General features: G+C 45.5%; 1 protein-coding gene across 1 annotated transcript; it reads left to right on the top strand.

Annotated features, from left to right (window-relative positions):
* Positions 1–2,751: 2,751 nt before the first annotated feature.
* SHMT1 (serine hydroxymethyltransferase 1) lies at positions 2,752–19,941 on the top strand. The gene is made up of 12 exons (XM_080922626.1): positions 2,752–2,979; positions 6,544–6,640; positions 7,934–8,079; positions 10,381–10,496; positions 10,817–10,977; positions 12,480–12,561; positions 13,232–13,444; positions 15,603–15,719; positions 17,264–17,386; positions 18,914–19,030; positions 19,241–19,351; positions 19,588–19,941. Exons 2-12 carry the CDS (start codon positions 6,563–6,565, stop codon positions 19,758–19,760), a joined length of 1,437 nt encoding a protein of 478 aa, XP_080778752.1. The 5' UTR covers positions 2,752–2,979; positions 6,544–6,562; the 3' UTR covers positions 19,761–19,941.
* Positions 19,942–20,025: the final 84 nt, after the last annotated feature.

Genomic DNA, 20,025 nt, shown 5'->3' with positions numbered 1-20,025 from the left:
ATACGCCTCTTCTGATGCTTTCCAAACTAAGTAGATAGGTTGACTAGGACCTAGAGGTATTAAATGTTTCAGTTTCCAAATTAAAACAACATTTCCAAAAATGATCCTACAAAATTAGAGAAGCATAGATTTCTCATAAAGTTAAAAAGAATGAAGTACTGCTTTGAGAGAAACCTATTGTTTCTATGCTAATAGGTTAGGAATAACTAGAGAAAATCTTGCTTTTGCTGGGGAAATAGTTGGTACCGGTCAGTCTGTTCTCCTGGTCCTCTGGCTATTCCGCTATCAGCACTGGCTGGGTCTTTCATTCACATTCTGATTGGATTAACTGTGAAGTCCTGCTTCTTAAATAGGATGAGTGTACGATTTGACTCATTCCCAATGACTAGTGGGGAATGTAACAGGGCCCAGACCTTAGCAGGCTCCCAGATCTTAGCACAACTGACTCCGTGTTTGAAGTGCCATTCGGGTTGCAAAATTCAGCAGGTGGACACAGCACCATCTGCCAGAACCAAAACAAAGGCCTAATCTATCAAAGTCCATACAGTTCTGGGAAAGTTGCAAAATGCACTAACCTTGTTTTTTTTTAGCTTCTATAGTTCTGCATCTGGCAAATCATTCTTGTTAACTGAAGTATATCAACCCAGAAAGTGGTTTTTGTGCTTAAAAGATCCATCCTGAGAAAAGTTGAGGGCTACAATGGGTATCCTGAACCCAGCATAGTTGCAAGCCAGATTTAAAAAAAAAAAAAAAAATCTTTCATTGGCTTCCATGTCTGAGCATCTTTCCCTATTAAATATCCCACAGCAACACTAGCAATATTTTACACATTTTGGAATTTGCATCACGAGGGAGTATGAAATGCTAAGAATAAAAAGGCTAGACATTCAACTTCTCTTCCCAGTGGTAATGAGCCAGAGAGGTGACTATTAGTTATCATTCTTGGAAGAACAGAGGAGTGAATCTCAGGTCTTGCATTTTTGGGTTTTGTTTTGTTCTTAAAGATTTATAGCCAGGGCTGGAGGTGCAAGTCTTTAGTCCCAGCATTTGGGAGGCAGAGGCAGTTGGATCTCTCTCAGTTGGAGACAGCCTGGACTACAGAGTGAGTTTCAGAACAGCCAGAGCCACACAAGGAAATCCTGCCTCAAAAACCGAAACAAATGTATTTGTTTTTATTTTATGTGCATTGTGTTGGTGCAGGATATTTGGAGCAAAGTTAGTTTGTAGAAAGAAGTACCAATGTTCAAAAGTGATATCTAATTGAATAACAGACAAAGGGATGAATCAGAGAAACATTTGACAGACTAGGATATACCCAACTCTTACAAGAACAGCAAGAAAAGAGAGGGTACTTGAGAGAGAACAACACAGAGAGAGAGAGAAGGAAAAGGAGGAGGCAGTTTTACTGGGACAGTTATAGAGAGGCTGCAGAGAGAACAAGTTAGGCACAGGTGAAGTCAGAACAAGCCAGGGAATGAGAAGGAACCAAAGGACTAGAACATATTCTCAAAGTTACACTTTACCTGTATGAAGGTGCAAAGTCCCCTGGAATAGGAGCCACAGACAGTTGTGAGCTGCCATGTGGTTGCTGGAAATTGGACCTCTGGAAGAACAGTCAGTGCTCTTAACTGCTAAGCCATCTCTCCAGCCCTGTGAGGTTTTGTTTTTATTTTTATTATTTAGATCTTTTTTTTAAATAGGGGCTGGAAAGATGGCTCAGTGGATAAGAGCACTTGTTGCAAAGGGCCAGCAAACGCTCTTAACCACTAAGCCGTCTCTCCAGCTCCATGGCAATATGGTTTGTTTCATTAGTTTTTAAGCAGATTGAATGCAAACCCTTGTACAGGCTAAGCAGGCCTGAGCCAGATCCAGCCTTGTTTTAATTTTGAGACAGTCAGCTAGCCTGAATCTTAGTATTTAGTCAAACTGCCCTCTGTATCAAGATTCCTTTGCCAAAGCCTGTAGACTTCTGGTCATGCCACCATGACTAACCTCAGCTGGGTTTTTGTTTGTCTTGTTTGAGATAGGCATTACTGTGAACAGACACCATGGCCCTAGCTATCTTTTTTTTTTTTTTTTTTTTTTTTTAAAGAATTATTTATTTTATGTATGAGTACACTGTAACCCCATTGCAGATGGTTATGAGCCACCATGTGGTTGCTGGGATTTGAACTCAGGACCTCTGGAAGCAGGTCCATCTCTCCAGCCCCTAGCTATCTTTCCTTTTAAAAAAGATCTATTTATGCCAGGCATGGTGGCACATACTTTCAATCCTAAAACTCTAGAGACAGATCCCCTGGATACTTGAGAGTTGCTGGGAATTGAACCCGAGCCAGGATCGATCCCCCATCTTACCCAGGTCTTGCCAATCACGAAAACACTCCTACAATCAGCACTAAAGCCCAAAAGTCCCAGGTCCCAAGGTGAGGGACCGCCCAGTCCGCTCCTCCCTCCCACCCCGTCCAGCTACAACGCCTCAACTCCCTTTTTTTTCGGCAGGCTTCTCTGCTCCGAGCTCTGGCGAATCACGCCTAGGCGGCTGTGGGCGGGCTGTACCGGGATGCGCCCAGTGATTGGGCCGCTGTCGGGGTGGGGCGGGGCCAGCTGCGCAGCGGAGAACCTAGTGGAGCTCCGGCCTCAGCGCGCCAAGTTTGGGTTTCCCCCGGACGTGGCGTGTCACGTGGTGGGGAGGCTGGTTTCCCTGAGCACGTGCTGGGCTGTTGGGACAGCCCGCTGCCGGGATCCGCCTGGTGGTGTTGCTCCGCTCGCTTTCCGCGAACTCTCCAGGAACTCGGCGGGCCACCTTCCTCTGCCTCCCCAGTGCTGGGATTAAAGGCGTCCGCCATCGCGACGGGTTTTAGTCCCTTTCGTAAAGGCCAGCGGACCAGGCGTTTAAGGCCAGCTCCCGCTACCAAGTGAACTGGAGGCCACCCTGCACCGAGGGTTAAGACCTCACAAAATCCACGCTCCTAACACTAGGTATGTAATTTCCAATATTTGCGGTTGTTTGAGGTGAGAGTGTCATGTCGCATATGTTATCCTCGAACTTTGCTGAGTAGGCGAGGGTTCTGATTGTCCTGCCTCCACCTCATCAGAGAAAGCTACCGATCTTGGTTTATGTGGTGCTGGGGATGGAACCCCTTGGTTTAGATATGTTAATGAAGCACTATCTAAAGGGCTGGTTGGGTTGTAGCCTTCTTTCTTAGCCCAGTACCTCTATTTCAAGGTGTGGAAGTTAGGTGATCTTTGCTTGGCTGAAGCAGGTATAAATGTGTTTCATTGAGCCAGGCAGTTGCTGGACCAGAAACACCAGTTTAGGCTCCCTACAGAATATATTTTAAATTTCTTCCTTGAGGGAATGTTGAATGGAGGTGAATAATTGTGCTACCCAGGGTTCTGGGAAATACCAAAAGTAAATAAGAGTTCAGATTCTGCCAGTTACATGACCTTAGTTAAACAAAGCAGCTCCATGGCCTCAGAGATCCTCTTCTGTAAAAGAGAGCACAAAAATGTATGTGTGAGACAAGGAAGCCCACCATGCCTGGTCCCCATTACAATTTAATACTTGAACATGAACTTTGGCAAACCTATAGACAGTAATAAAAAAATGCTATTCGTTTTCCCAAAGTTAGCTAAAAAAAAAAAAAAAAAAAAAAAAAAAAAAGGCAAGTGGACAGCCAGAGCTCTTCGAGAGACTCTGTCTTGAAAAACAAAATAAATAAAAGTATATAGTCTTAAGATCTTATTCTAAAAATGCCCTAAGTAGGTCAGGAGTGGTGGCACATGTAGGCCTATCTCTATGGGTTCAAGGCCAGTCTGGTCTACATAGAAAAACCCTTTCTAAAAACATAAAAATAATGCCCTAGGCTGGACGTTGCGGTGTATACCTTTAATCTCACCCAACACTCAAAGAGGTAGAAGTCGAAAGATCTGAGTTCAGTGCCAGCATGGCCTTCAGTACATAGTGAATTCCAGGACAGTTATATATGGAGACCTTGATTAACAACAACAAAAGACTTAAGTGCCCGAGGCTAGGGCTGGGCATGCAGTTTGGTTGGTCGAAAGCTTGTGCCTGGCATGCAGGGAGCTGGGTTCAGTCCAGCATCACATAGAACTACATGTGCTGAGGCATGTCTATAAGCTGAGCACGCCAGGAGTGGGTGGGTCAGAAGTTTCAGGCTCTTCTCTGCTATTTAGTGAGTTCTGTGACAGCCTGGGCTATGTGAAGCCTTGTTTTGTTTTGTTTTTTTGTTTTGTTTTGTTTTGTTTTTTTTAGCTTTACTTATTATGTATATAGCATTCTGCCTGCATGTATGTCTTCAGGCCAGAAGAAGGCACCAGATCTCATGACACATGGTTGTGAGCCACCATGTGGTTGCTGAGAATTCAGCTCAGGACCTCTGGAAGAGCAGCCAGTGCTCTTAACCTCTGAACCATCTCTCCAGCCCAAACCATGTCTTTAAAAATATTTCGCCCCCTAGGATACACTAAAGATTTTTGAGCTCCTTGAAGGATTCTGAACTAGCAAGATGGCTTCTCGAGTTAGAAAACTGACAGACAAGCCTAATGGCCTGAGTTTACCCCTAGTGCCTACTTCAGGAGAGAACTGAATCCTGAGGGCTGGCCTTTACTTCCTCCTGTGTGCCTACACATGTACACAGTAAACAAGTGTGCTGGTGACAGGTTTGGTTTTTTTTTTGGGGGGGGGTTCATTATTTTAGTAAGTTATTTCAGGAAGAACATTTATTAGTTCAGTAATGCACTACTGTGATCCAACATGGTGGCAAAAGCGGGGCGGGAGCCAGACAACCCCACGATTTGCAGGCTGAGGCTGGTCAGTCTTTGAGTTCAAGGCCAGCTTGGTCTGTGGAGCAGGATAGCCAGAACTGTTACACAAAGGAACCGGGTCTCCAAAAACAAGACAAGCAAGCAAACAAAGCCAAATCCCACAAGGTGGGAAACTCCAGAGAGAGGAGTGGGAGCCACCGGACTGAGCACCTGAATGACACTGGGCAAGAGAGGATTCCAGGTGTGGACCTTCGTTCTTTGATGGTTAGGAGATGTTTTCTTCACATTAATTAGGTCCTCCCTAACCTCTAGCAGTTAATGTTTACTGAAAAGGCTGCCCTTTGGGATTTCAGGAGCAGAGGTCCAAGCCTGACTGGTGTGTGGACTCTGGTTCCCAAGGGCCCAGACAGGCTCTGATTGCCTGGGTTCTTGAGTCAAGAAGCTCAAGGGGTGGCCAGAGAGGCCCAAGGCGCTTTGCATGTTATCTGAAGTCTTTTTTTTTTTTTTTTTTTTTCTTTAAGGTTGTATTAAAGACAGGTTTATTGGGAAGCTGCTCTTGGGTGAGTTCACTGGCCCCAAATATTGAGGCCAGGGGAGTCCCCATGGGGCCAGGGGAGAATAGAGTGAAAGCAAGAGGAGAAGGAAAGGGCATCTGAAGCCATTTAAACACCCTCCCAGGATGCTGCTGCTGGGCCTGAGTGTTTGGCTCTCTGCCTGATGGATTCATGCTTGTGTTAACATAACAACTATTGTAGAAGCCCTAACCAGAGAGTCTCTGTTTGAAGATGATAACACTTCCTTTGTCTACCTCTTCTAGAGAGAGGAGGAGCCTAACTGTTTGGGAATATTTGCATTGTTTGCCCCTGGGTTCTGTCTGTCAGCACACAGTATGTCCGCTTGGAGAGTGGTTGCTTTCTGCTGGGTGTCTTTGTGACCTCCTGTCCTGGTTGTCCCGAGATCCGGAATTAAAGGCTTGTGCCACCGTGCCCGGACTGAGTGCAGCATTTTTATTTTGTACTTGTTTATTTAATGCGTACGGCAGTTTTGCACAACACAACTGGTGTCCAATAGTCAGAGGAGTTTCTTACAGCAAAACTTCATGTGTGATTCCATGGAGTCTGAGAGAATTGTGTCCAGATGGGGTAGAGATCGCAGGGCTTAGTTGGATAATGTGTGCTGCGTATGGTGGAGTGTGCCCATGGCCCAGCACTTAGGGGACGGAGGAAAAAGGAGCAGGAGTAAAGGTCCTCTCTAGCAACTGCCAACCTGGACCGTGAGAGAAAAATATGCCTGTAAAATGGGGCTATGGGACTGCTATGGGGCATTTTGGAAGGAGGACCCCAATTGCCCATTTTCTCTGTTAATTTATGTGTCTACCCAGAAGAATCTGAGACGTTAGTGAATGTGGAATGTGAGCTTCACCATGACACTGATTTAAGTAAACCGATCATTTAGATATAAAACTTCTTCCAGTGTAGCTGTGCTGAGGAAACTGGAAGATTCGAAGAGGCTGTTGTTTAATTGGGAGTTCTGCGCTCTGTGTAGAACTACCGAGAAGCTCTTGGGAGGAGGAGGCTTTCTGGTAGATAGCTTTGGGATGATGGTGGGGGGTGGGGGGGGTCAGGTCTGAAGTTCTGTAAGGAGCCCCAAGTGACTGAGGGATTTATGTTTACAAAACAAGTGTGTCAGCTGAGACTCAGGACAAACTTGCTGGACTTGATGTTAGGATCCATGTGTACTTTACCCTTGTCTTAGGAAGCTCTGAACCAGTGCAATGGCAGACAGGGATACCTCCCTGTGGGCTTCTCATGAGAAGATGCTGACACAGCCCCTCAAGGACAGCGATGCCGAGGTGAGACCCGTGGTTGGTACCTTCCAGTGTTTTTACATTGGAAGTTCTGTTTTGATCACTGTGGGGTTTTGTTCTGTTTCATTTTGTTTATTGTTTCTGTGTTTTCGGGTAGGACCCAGGGCCTCATATCTGGGAGGCAGATGATCTACTACTGTTCTGCACTCCTGGTCTAGAAATTGCTCATTGCAATCCTGAGTTAACTTGACAGCCTATGTTCAGACAGCCTTGTGGAGTGGCGGGTCAGAGCTGGGGTGTGGCATGGTAGTAGGTAGAGCATTTGCCTAGCATGAGTAGACTCCCGGTTACATCTCCAGCACCACCAAAGGGAAGCTGTGGCCGACAGCCCTTTGGGGATAAATGTAAGTATTTCTGAGTTCAGAACACAGTGCTAAGTGCACAGGGAAAATAGGAAGGTTGGCCTTTTTACATTGCACAAGAACAGAACAGACCGGCTTATATGCCTAGAAGCAACCTGATTTTACAAAAGTTTTGTTGATATATTACTCATTCGCACAGTTCTGTGGCAGTTTTAGCATATAATGTTCCTCAATTTGTGCTGTGGTTATGTTCTAATAAACCCATATAAATTGAAAATGGGCCAAACTGCACTGAATCACCTCAACTACCACATATCCTAGTCTGAGCGGCTCACTGGACACTGACTGTGGGCCCTGCCAGCACCAGGAGAGAAGGTCAGACTCAATAGCTGGGCAAAGAGACCAATTCAAATCTTGAAGTGAAAGCAAGGCATGATCTTAGTTCACTGTGTTTTGCTATCTGAGGATGAGCATGGACCTCTCTGATCGTCCTGCCTTCGGTCCTAGGTGCTGAGATTATAGACTTGTACTAGCAGGTCCTGTTTGTTTTGTATATGTGAGTACACTGTAGCTGTCTTCAGACACACCAGAAGATGGCTTCTGATCCCATTACAGATGGTTGTGAGCTGTCATATGGCTGCTAGGAGTTAAACTTAGGACCTCTGGAAGAGCAATCAGAGTTCCTAACTGCTTCTCTCCTGCCTGTTTATTTTGTTTTAAACTTTTATATTTTTGTTGTTGCTGGGGTTTTTTTGTTTTGTTTTGTTTTCCTTCTTAAATTCTGTATTGCCAAAGGTGACTTTGAGACTTCTGATCTTCCCGCTTCCAAAATAATGAGTGCAAAGATTGCAGGCATGTGCCGCCCTGCCCAATTTATTCAGTGCTGAGGATGAAACTCAGGGCATTGTGAATATTAGATAAGCTTACTCTAGCCTCTGAGCTTACCTCCAACTCCTGTCTGCTTTCTTCTGATAAGGTTTACAGCCTCATTAAAAAGGAGAGCAACCGGCAGAGGGTCGGATTGGAGCTGATTGCCTCAGAGAATTTTGCCAGCAGAGCTGTGTTGGAGGCCCTAGGATCTTGCTTAAATAACAAATACTCTGAGGGGTATCCAGGCCAAAGGTGAGTGGGCGTTCTTAGTCCTGCTCTAACCCTTTTGTTTGTACATGTTGAAACATGGTCTTGCTATGTGGTTCAGGCTCATCTTGAACTCTTAACTGGAATCCTCTTGCCTCCGCCTTTCCAAGTGTGACAGTTGTAAGCTAGTGCCTGGTTTTCTTTCTTCCTCCTCTTCTTTTTCTCCTTTTTTTTTTTTTTTAAAGATCTATTTATTTATTATATATGGGTACACTGTAGCTGTCTTCAGACACCAGAAGAGGGCATCAGATCTCATTACAGATGGTTATGAACTACCATGTGGTTGCTGGGAGTTGAACTCAGGACCTCTGGGAGAGCAGGTGTTTTTTTGAGTCTTACTATGTGTCTGTACAACTTGGTGTGTGGCTGCAAACTGGTGTTGTTTCTCCTGCCTCTGTTTTTGAGGTGGTAGCTTGCAAGCACATCACTATGCCTGCTTTTTTTTTTTTTTTTTTGTAGTTTTTTGGTGGTACTTGTTGGAAATTGAATTTAGGGCCTCATGCCCCCTAGGTAAGTAAGTGCTCTGCCACCGACTTAGATACTTACCGCCTTGAAACTGGTTTGTTGAGACAGAATCTGAGAATCTCATTGTATAATACAGACTGGCCTTGTGCTTCTAAGTTCAAGTGGTCCTCCTGCCTTACCATCCCCAGTGCTGCAGAATACAGGTCTATGTCACTGCACCCAATTTTTATCTATCTACCTACCGATCTGTCTGTCTGTCTATCAGTCAATAAATCAATGAGACCATCTTCAGGCTATCTATATATCTGTCTACCCACCTATTTATCTGTTTATTACAGTCATCATCATCAAATTGCTGAGTTCATAGGAGACTGACAGGAACATTTTATAAAACTTTGAACTCAAAAATACTTAATCGTAAGACTGCCAAGCTGGACATTGTGGAATGTAGTAAAAAATATTTAAAAATTTCTGGCACAGGGTTTCTTCTCTGCCATAGACCATTTATGTTCCAGGACAAAAGACATGTACAGCCTTCATATTTTTAAATATGTCTTAGGCAGCACAATAGCTGAGCAACTGCCTATCCTCCATGTTGTTAGAATCTGCCTTCCCATCGATAACTCCAAACCATCGTTTAGTATTTATTCACCAATCAGAATTAACTTGGGGCAGGTTCCCAGGGGTTACTTTGGACTCCAGGTCTTGGGGACTGTACTTAGTATTACATTAGACAGTAAAAGAGAAAACCTTAACAGTAGCAAGCTTGGCAGGAATAGCTGTATTATTGTAAATATTTTTACAGTATTAAGATTTAAGATTTTTCCTTTTTCGACAAAAGGGGAACTGTTGCAGGCTATATGATCACACTGAACCCCGAGATTGTGTTGTTTACTAAAAAACCTTTTGTGTGGCTCAGCCCTAGCCGACACCTTTAGTCCAAGAGCTTTCTGCTTATTATAAACAGGATTAGATAAAGTCAGCCACAGGTCAAGAGGCAGAGCAAGCAGCTTGTTGACTGGGAGTGAACATAGGAAAAAAACAGTAAAAGGAAGTCAGGACAGATTGAGAGACCCACAGGAAGTAGAAGGGAGGCACACTGAGTTTGAGAGGTTTTTGAGCCATCATGGAGAAGAAGAGCTTCTTGTTGGGGCCTTGGCTGAGGAAGGAGGTTGGTCAGCTAGGGTTTTTTTTTTTTTTTTCCCCCTTATATCTGACTTTCCTATTTTTTTCTCCTTTTGCTGAGCTGGGTGCTTTCTCTGCCTCTCTCAGCCAACAGGCTTTCATCCTAGCATCTGGCTCCTGAGTCTTAATTGGTAAAATCAAGCAACTGAGTTTTGTTAAAAGCAACAACCAGGCTATTTAGCTATCCATTTGTTTATTTAATACAGCCACCATCGGGCTAGCTATCCATTTATTTATAATAATTGTCATCAGGCAAAGAAAATACAGAATTTGACAGAGTTTTATATACGTATGCATCTGTTCCAATGGAAACAGGAGGGGAAAAAAGATTACAGTGCATTCTGTCCTGAGATACTCTTGTTTCTTTCTCTCCCGTTCTCTTTTTCTTTAGACAGAATCTGCCTGTATAGTTCCAGCTGCCCTGGAGCTCCTCCTGCTTCTGCCATCTAAGTGCTGGGGTTAAAGGTTTGCACCACCAGCCCTGGCCCTACCACTGACATTTTACTGCAACCTCACAGCAACCTTACAGCAGGACCCACTTTCCCTCAGCATTCTCTGCCTACCCTGATTATCTTTGGCCTCTGCTAGGACAGAGATTGGGCCTCAGGTGGATGTGGACCATGCTTCTCTTCACAGGTATTATGGCGGGACTGAGTTCATCGATGAGCTGGAGACGCTGTGTCAGAAACGTGCATTACAGGTCTACCATCTGGATCCCCAGTGCTGGGGGGTCAATGTCCAGCCTTATTCAGGTGATTGCTGTTTCCACACAGACCCTGGGTAGCTCCTTAGGCCTGGTTCTGGGATGTTACCGTCACCAAGTCCTACAGAGGCTTCTCTTAAATAACAAAGAAGCCAAGGGAATCTTTATCTGTCTCCATTGTGCTTGGATTTACTTAGCTCTGTGCTGTCCTCCCAAGTAGCACTCTGCCCTAGAACTCACTCTGAGTGGGACTGGGACATGGCTACTTTGTAAAGCTCAGGAAAATCATGAGTAGTAACCAAGTAACCAAGCTCCTGGATGCCACTTTGTGTCTCATGGGTAGAAATGCTCCTGCCTTCTCTGTTTTAGGCTCCCCTGCAAACTTTGCTGTGTATACTGCCCTGGTAGAGCCCCATGGGCGAATCATGGGCTTGGACCTGCCAGATGGTGGTCATCTAACTCATGGCTTCATGACAGACAAGAAGAAAATCTCTGCCACCTCTATCTTCTTTGAATCTATGCCTTATAAGGTAGGGGTGTGTGTGTGTGTGTGTGTGTGTGTGTCTGTCTGTCTGTCTGTCTGTCTGGGGGCTCTTCTGTATTAACAGATGAACTAAACAATGAATATTAAGGGTTTGGAGGTATAGCTCAGCACTGCGTGCATGAGGCATTCACCTACCTGTAATCCCAGGCCTTAGAAGGTGAATACAGTGGGTTTGAATGTTCAAGGCCACTTGGTGGGACAGAAAGCCCTGTCTAAAGGAAGAGAAGAAAGATTTGAGACCTTCCCTGACATGATGACATGCTTGCTGTCCTAACACTTAGAGGCTAAGGCAGGAGATTCATTAATTTTGAGGCCAAGGTCAGTGAGACTTTAAAGACTCAAGTGCTTATATGCGCCATTGTAATAGGACCAACAGTGGGAGCTGGAGCTGTCTAGGAGCTCCTGCTATGGACCTAGGTTCAGTCCTCAGCACTCCTTAGGCTTAGGACTGTCATCTGTGACTCCAATTCCAGGGGATCCCAATCCTGACCTACCAGTACCAGGCATGCATACAGTGCACACACACATATGCAGGGAAAACACTCAGACACATACAATACATAAATCCTAAAAACAAGAGAGACTGGCGATACATGATTGGACAGTAGTGAGTGGGCGGGAACAAAGTTTTGGGAAAGCGGAAGAGGAGAAGAGAGGGAGATTCAGGAGGAGACAACATGGAAGCAGACGTAGATGTTTCTCTTGGTGCATCTCTACATGTTGTTGTGAATATTTTATAAGAGATGGAATTATTCAGGATCATTTGACTTATCTAGGTGGACAAATTATATTATGCCATTTGGATCAGAGTATTTTGGTGTGTTCTTTGATGTGGCTACTTGAGTTTATAGAGGGTAAGTGGCGAGACGCACAAAGCCCTCCATAAAGTTGAGGTGTGTGTGAGTGAAGGCTTGGCAAGTGACTGAAAACAACACGCTGGGGTGGTTGTGGACCACCTGGTACAGAAGCAGCCGGGGCAGGTGGATGGACCATGCCTGGGTCAAAAGAAGCCAGAGTGAGTACTTTAGAGGTGGCGTGGAGCCGCTAAGATAAAGATACCCTTTAGTGTCATGTGGCTCTGTGGGAGTTGGCACTAGCACAGGATAAAAGGTTCCCACCATTTAATATTTACTGCAACAGTGGCCCAGGCTGACTTTGAACTCATGGCAATCCTCCTGCCTCAGCCAGCTTACTTTAGATTATAGGCTTGTGCAAACAGGCTTGGCTGTGTCTTTCTCATTTTCTTAGGCTTTTTGTTCTGTAACATGGGGCAGTACCCAGGGCTAAGGGTTCCCTTTATCTTGAGGCCCCTCTGAGGGCTCCCGAGTCTGTATGATAATTGGCCCTTTATATCCTTGGACAGGCTGAATGCAGTGCCCTGTCTCAGGTCCCCATCTGAGTTGTAGCAGATCAAAGGTCTCAGGTGGCTGGACAGGCGACACTGTTTGGCCAAAAGAAGCAGCTACACTTGTGTCTTGATCCCGACAGGTGTACCCAGACACTGGTTACATCAACTATGACCAGCTGGAGGACAATGCCAGCCTCTTCCACCCGAAGCTGATCATTGCAGGTGAGAGGCAGGTGGGAAGCAGCCTGGGTCCTGGGCAAGGAGGGCCTCTGCCTCCTACAGAAAAGGATATAAAGACCTCTGATCCTTTATCTCACTGTGGAGGGCTCAGGACATTAGCTTGAGACATATTCTGTACGTTCAAGACTTGAGTTGTAAGGAGCTATTCTTCAAGGCAGACCTGCCATCTTCATCAAGTCAGCTGTGCCTGCTTGCCTGGGTGTGTCTTGTTTGGGAATTGGGTCTGTGGTCAGTTGACATTTATCCTCCTAAAAGAAGGCCCTTTTCTTCACCTGATTCTCAGGCCACTTCTCCCAGTCCTCTGCCCTGAGTGCGTCCATGGAGTCTGTAGGCTGGGGATGACCAGGGGGAGGGAGCTTTCTAAATAGTGCTATGGAGAGGCCATCATGCTGTGAGGACTTTCCAGTGCAGCTGCATTTGCATCACCTACACTTCAGTCACAAGCCTCTCAACCTGTAAGTCAGCCCAGTGAGCTCATTGGTTTCCTGGGGTGAACTTTACTTTAGTTAGGACCATTGCGGGGGAAGGCTGACACTGTTCACATCCCTCTCAGGAAGGAAATTTAACAACAGCTATCAATAGCGTTTAGTGGGTCAGTGGGTCACCTTAGACTCGGACATCTTTGGCACTACCATGTCATCTCCCGTCTCAGGGACCAGCTGTTACTCCCGGAACCTGGACTATGAACGTCTGCGGAAGATTGCAGATGATAATGGGGCATATCTCATGGCAGACATGGCACATATCAGTGGGCTCGTGGCAGCCGGCGTGGTGCCCTCCCCCTTTGAACACTGCCATGTCGTGACCACTACAACCCACAAGACCCTGCGAGGCTGCCGCGCTGGTATGATATTCTACAGAAAGGGTAAGTTTTCCCGTGCTGGGACGGGTAGTGTGGGCTCACATTTCCTACGTGGAAAAAACTGGAAAAACATTGGACTGTGACTTCTGGGAAAAATCAGGGTTCTGGCTCTGAAGGAAGCTCCAAGCCCTCAGCTCCGGACACAGTGTCTGTGACAGGAAGGACCTTGAGGAAGATCAGGGAGCCAAAAGGCTTCAGAATGTAGCAATAGTTTGATGAACTTGTTATGTTATAGTATATTTGTCAAAGAGAATGGTTTGTTAAAAGTTTTTATTATTGGTGGGAGTACTTGTATGTCTCAGTTTATGTAGATCAGAGAATTGGTTTTCACCTTCTACCGCAGGGCCCAGGGATTGAGCTATAAGATATTGATGTAGGAGGTGTGGTATAGTGGTACACATCTGTAAATTAAACCCAGCACATGGAAGGCAGAGGCAGGAGTCAGCAGCAAATTAAGGGGCAGCCTGATCTACATAGTAAGTTCTAGGCTAGCCAGGGCTACCTAGACTTTTTCATGCATAAAACATATATATATATATATATATATATATATATATATATATATATATATATATAAAACCTCTGCATGAGTTTTATCACTTTAGTGAGCTATATCTCTTTCCAATACCTTACACCTAGCTCTGCAGATAGTTCCCTTATGCTGGAGTTGCCTGTTGGTGATAGTAGCCCATAGCCTTGAAGAAACAGAAACTAGCCCACCAGTGTGCCTTAGCATAGGATCTTACTCCTTTCCCCCCTCCCTACCCTAGCGAGGACAATTCCCAGTCAGGAGCCTTCTCACTCTCCTGGGTTTTGTGCCTCTGAGGACTTTTGTGCAGTTGGCTTGTCATTGTTTGCTTGTTTTGTTTTTGGAACAGGATCTCATTCTGTAGCTCAAACAATTCTTCTGTGTTGCCTTCTCAAGTGATCAGATTATAGATGAAAGCCACAAGCTATGTCCCTGGGTTCGTATTTCTAGTCAGTTATTTTGCCTGCCCAGGAGACCTTTGGTGTATCTGCTGTGTGGTGGCATTTGTTGACCCTCAGCCAACCAGATCTGACCTGTTGTCATGTCATCTTAGGTCACCTTGGTTCCGACCTCTAGAGCAGAGTGTCTCTGGCACGCATGCCTCCACACTGTCCTTTTGGGGATTCAGTGTTTACACAAAGCACTTCCATAGCCGTCTCTTGGCCTCCAAGAAATTCTGGTGTTGGTGGTGCCTCCATTGACTGGGCATTATCTGTATCCTTACGGTTAACTTCTCTCCTGAGCAGTCTTCTGGGCATTATTGCCCTCACACTGACCTTTTGGCCTTTTTTAGTTTTTGAGGATGAAGTGGAGGATTTGACCTTCTCAGGAATATTTCTCCTTTCAGTTTTGAGATCTCATAATAATAGCCATGTGTTATTAAGAAAATATGTCATCAAAAGAAACTGTTGGGCCACTGAAATAGCTCAGTGGCTAGAGACACTTTCCACACACACCCAGTGACTGGGTTCCACCCCCACGCTCTAGAATGGAAGCAGAGAACCAACTCTACAAAGTTTCCCTCTGACTTTTGCCATGGTACATGTGTGTCCACATATATATCTTCCCACAGACAATAATAGATTTGTGGGGATTTTTTGTTTTTGAGGGTGTTTTTCTTATGTAGCCCTGGATGTCTTGGAAGTTGCTCTGTATAGTAGGTTGTCCCTGAACTCATGGGGGTCTACCTGCCTCTGCTTCCCATGTGCTGGGATTAAAGTTGTGCACTACCATGTTCTTGCTAGATTTCTGTTTTATGGTTTTGGTTTTAATTAAGGAAAAGGGAGGCCAAGCATACTTTTAATCCTAGCATTTGCGAGGCATAGGCAGGCAGATCTTTATGGTCGAGGCCAGCCTGGTCTACATAGCGAGTTCCTTGTTGGCCAGAGATACAAAGCAAGGCTGTCTTTTAATATTGGGGGTTGGGGAAATGTACAACTGAAACCTGCAATCCAGCCGACCAGCGAGCCAGTCAGTCTGTCTGTCAGCCAGACATAGGGGCCCTTTGGACTTGCTGTAAAACAGCTTTCTTCAGAACCTGTCAAGGCTGAGGTGTGACTGACTGCCCATATCAACTTGGCTGTGAGTCATAAGAAACTTGTCAGTCTGTTAACATTCTACTTTCTTTACTAGGAGTGCGCAGTGTGGATCCCAAGACTGGCAAGGAGACTTACTATGAACTGGAGTCCCTCATCAACTCGGCCGTGTTCCCAGGCCTACAGGGCGGTCCTCACAACCATGCCATTGCTGGTAACGTCTGCAGGTCTATTGTAGAGCCTTTTGGTTGCACCCTAGCCATCACAGCCCCTGGAAGTCCCTAAGTCCCGTCTTGCCTGTCCTTCAAAAGATGTTCCTGGACCTCACGCTCGAGAATGGACTTAGGTGACAGTGTCTGCAGCATAGGAAAAAGGGAGGTGGTAAAGGGCTCAAGGTGAGGACAGGAGGGAAGTGTCTGATCCACTCAGATGGAACCTTAGGCAAACCATGCAGTAGGGAAGATACCTGAAAGAAGAGTATGGCCTGCTGTGAAGAAAAATAGGCCCAACCCTACAGGACGAGCTGCTTCTCTTCTGTGGTGGCTCCCATATCATGACCCTTGCATCTTGAACCCTGGCTACAGTGGTAACTTATTGGTTCCAAAGGAGCTCTATGGGCTCCCTGGTAATTCTATTTGACCTGTAACAGTCTTGAGCCATCTTGCTGTCATGTGGCAGTGACTGCCACTCAGGACAAGGTGAGGTTCCTTAGACAAGACATCAGTGCGTATACTGAGATTGGAAAAAGCAGCCAGTGCTATTAACTGCAGAGCCATCTCCTTTTCTAGAGGGCCTGGTTCATTTCCCAGCATCCAAAGAGTGTTCACAACCACCTGTAACTCCCATTTCAGGGAATCCAATACCCTTTTCTGCATTACTTACAGGCACCAGGCATGTAAGTGATGCATAGACGTCTATGAAAACCAATCACGCACACATTAAAGTGGAGAGAGGACTCCAGCACATGCCTTCAACCCCACATTAGTGAGTCTGAAACCAGTTTAACTCAGCGCAGCACATTAGTGTAGAGAGGATGCCTGCAGTAGGGCTGATTTTCAGATTTATCTACTGTGCTTGTATGCTTAGCTTTCATAGTTCTTGCTGTCCAAGTTCTATGCTGGGCTTGCTGGTGGGTGCCCAGGCACCAATGTGTTTCCACAAGTGAACAAGAGGCTCCACACCAATGCTTGAGTACATGGGATTTCATAGTACTCTCATTCTTGTGCCTTGTAGTCAAACAGCCTCCAGGAGTCATTTCAGGGGTGTCAGTGTACCTAAGTAGTGAAGAGAGAGCAGGCCACATCCCTCCTGTGGAGTACAGCTCAGGATGCTGTGAATGTAATTACAGAACACACTATTTTGTTCATACAATCATTTTCATAGATTAAGCATAAGAAAGGTCTAAAATCTATTCTTTGGTAACCAGAATACCCCTGGGCTTCCATCCTTAGACATGATTACCTCCAAAGCAGTTCTTAGGGAGTGACTTCAGTCAGGTCTGCAAGGGTGGCAGGGTAATTATGGAGTTAGAGCAAGGACTATGGGGGTGTAGCATAATCCATGATCCTGGGTTCTATCCTTAGTACTGTTAAAACAAACAAACAAACAAACAAACAAAAAAACCGAAATAATTGGGCATGCAGGTACGTGGGGTGTGTGTGAGTGTGTGTGTGTGTGTGTGTGTAGTTTAAAGACTCTAAGCTCCTTGAAAACCTGCTCCTCCTCATGACCTGTTTTTAAATCTGTCCCTTTAATTAGGTGTTGCTGTGGCCCTGAAGCAAGCCATGACTACAGAATTCAAAATCTACCAGCTCCAGGTGTTGGCCAACTGCAGGGCTCTGTCTGATGCACTCACACAGCTAGGCTACAAAATAGTCACAGGTATAGTAAATGCTCATAGCGCTGGGCTGCACTTCTCTGTTGGGTGGATATTCTGAAGTCTTGCCTCTTGGTTTATCTGGTCAGTGTTTTCCACCACCACTGCAATGACTCTGCCCACTGCAAATAGCATATCCTCAGCTGTAGGATATGTACCTTAGTAGCTGCCATTTGACACCCAACATGGATACCGCATATTCTGGGAACAGCTGGGGTTCACATGAGAGATGTCAGGTTACAGATGTCGCTGATTTATAGGCAGAGGCAGCAGTCCTCCATTTTGAGCATCCCTCTTATCATCCATGAGGCCAAGGCACTCCCTGGTTCTTGCCAAGTATTAGGTATAAAATCTGAGTCTCACACCTTGTGACATACCAGTCTTTCATACGGGCCAGAGATTCCAGAATGTTAGCTGATAGAAGCCAGTCAGCATGGACATGGCTGTGCAGAACTAGGCTGCAGACTTTGAAATCACTCTTGTAGCACAGCATGGGGCTGAAATTAGAGGTGGTCTTCCAAGGCCATAACCTGCTTTAATGAAAGTTCAAAGTGGAAGGAACTAGAGGCCCAAAAACTTGTTTATGACTTGAGGCTATGTCAGAGCATTCTATAGTCATCTGTTAGCTAGCTGTGATAAGTACCCAGAGATTCTTGGCTTACGCAGAGTGGCTTACCTTGGAGCATCTGTTCTTTCCTGTTCACAGTTGATAAACCCAATTAAGTCCCTTTGCTTTGGGGCAGTGTATCATGGTAGGAGCTTGTGGTAAAGCACAGCTGTTTAACTCAACATTCAGGGTATAAAAAGAGGAAAAGGGGGCCAAGACCTCACAGTCTTCTAGTGACTTAAAGACCTAATTCTGTTATTGGTTGGGGGGGGATTATTTTGAACTAGGGTTTTATTATATAGCCCAGGCTGCCCTCCAATTTCTGAATACTGGGCATGATCCAGACATGTACCACCATGACTTGGAACAAAAGGCACAGAACCTTCTGAACACATTGGTCATTATAATCTGCATTGATTAATTGAATCCCTACTCACTACTCTGGTGCCAGCCACTTAAAAGGAGCGCTTTTTGTTGTTTTGTTGTTTGAGGCAAAGTCTCATTATGTAGTCTTGACTGGCCTATAACTCCCAGCTGGCCTCAAATAAGCGATCCACTTGCCTTTGCCTCCCAAGTGCCGGATTGATTAAAGCATGTGATACCACGTCTGTCCCAGAAGAAGCCTCTTAAATTGGCTTCAGAAGGGCTTGGGAATGTGGCTCAGTGGTTGAACATATACCTAGAGTCATGTTAACAGAATATGAAGAACAGAGTGCTTTTAAGCCTGTGTGGGCCTCTGTCATGTCATGGTGGAAGCAGTTCTAGAAGCTGCTGGATGCTTGCTTAAAGAAGCAGCTTCACAAGGCTATGCATAAGCCCTCTGTTGTTTATAAAAGCGCCTGTCCTCTTCCAACTTAGATCTGGAACATGTCTGCTGATCTCTTGTGGTCAACCTCCATACTCCATTCTGTCCAACTGTTTCCAGGTGGCTCTGATAATCACTTGATCCTACTGGATCTGCGTTCTAAGGGTACTGACGGTGGAAGGGCTGAGAAGGTACTAGAAGCCTGTTCTATTGCCTGCAACAAGAATACCTGCCCAGGTGAGACTCCTTTTCCCTTCCACAGTCATCCTGCCTGCATTTCTTTCAGACCATGGTAGGGGAAGAGCAGAAAAGAAATGGGTCAGTTGCTTCCTTAGAAGCTAAAGCTGGGATCTATAGATCAGGATCTTTGCCCAACTGTCCTTTTAAAATACTGTGTGCATACAGTGGTGTATTAGGCACAGCTCAGAGCTTTTGTTTGTCGTGAAGGTGACAAGAGTGCATTACGGCCCAGTGGACTGCGACTGGGAACTCCAGCATTGACATCCCGAGGACTTTTGGAAGAAGACTTCAAAAAAGTAGCACACTTTATCCACAGAGGTGAGGATGAGATGTTGGAAGTGCACATATCTTGCTTTTATGTATGTTTCTGATGTGTTTTAGTACCATTGGTTAGAGCTGGTCAGGACAACAAAACCACTCTTGTACGAGGTTTATAAATAACGTCACTGCCAAGGGACACATCCCAAAATCATCTGAGGGGGACCATTGACACCTATGAGTTACGGCAGGATATACAGTGAAGGAAGTCACATATGACATTATCTTTTGCACAGGGATAGAGCTGACTCTTCAGATTCAGAGCCACATGGCCACGAAGGCCACACTGAAAGAATTCAAGGAGAAGCTAGTAGGGGATGAGAAGTTCCAAAGTGCTGTGACAACTCTCCGGGAAGACGTGGAGAACTTTGCTTCCAGCTTCTCATTACCTGGCCTTCCCGACTTCTGACAGAGTTAGCACAGCCTGTCTGTGTCTGCCAAGAGGGTAGGATTGTTTCAGTACCTTCTTGAGGCTGTGAAGTGGATCACTGAGCTGCACCATGCTTTGGTGGGTGCTTCTGTTTACCCGGTTTCAAATATTTTGGGACAGGTCATTAAGGGACTTGAAATTTGAAACATTCTGTAGCCATTTGACCTCCTCACTCATGCATATGAGGCAAAGCTATTAAAGGTTCCAGAATTGTCCTTTCTGCTTATTCAGTGGGTCCTGTGGC

The sequence above is a fragment of the Micromys minutus genome (genome assembly GCF_963924665.1).
Source record: "Micromys minutus genome assembly, chromosome: 10".
NCBI lineage: Eukaryota > Metazoa > Chordata > Mammalia > Rodentia > Muridae > Micromys > Micromys minutus.
This window is presented reverse-complemented; position numbering and strand designations above follow the sequence as displayed.

What these genes read in the sequence shown, in the direction of transcription:
- SHMT1 (XM_080922626.1), top strand. Translation starts at nt 6,563, where the DNA reads ATGGCAGACAGGGATACCTCCCTGTGGGCTTCTCATGAGAAGATGCTG. An exon ending in GAGGGGTATCCAGGCCAAAG is followed by an intron (nt 8,080 to 10,380) that starts GTGAGTGGGCGT and finishes TTCTCTTCACAG; the next exon opens with GTATTATGGCGGGACTGAGT. An exon ending in CAATGTCCAGCCTTATTCAG is followed by an intron (nt 10,497 to 10,816) that starts GTGATTGCTGTT and finishes TCTCTGTTTTAG; the next exon opens with GCTCCCCTGCAAACTTTGCT.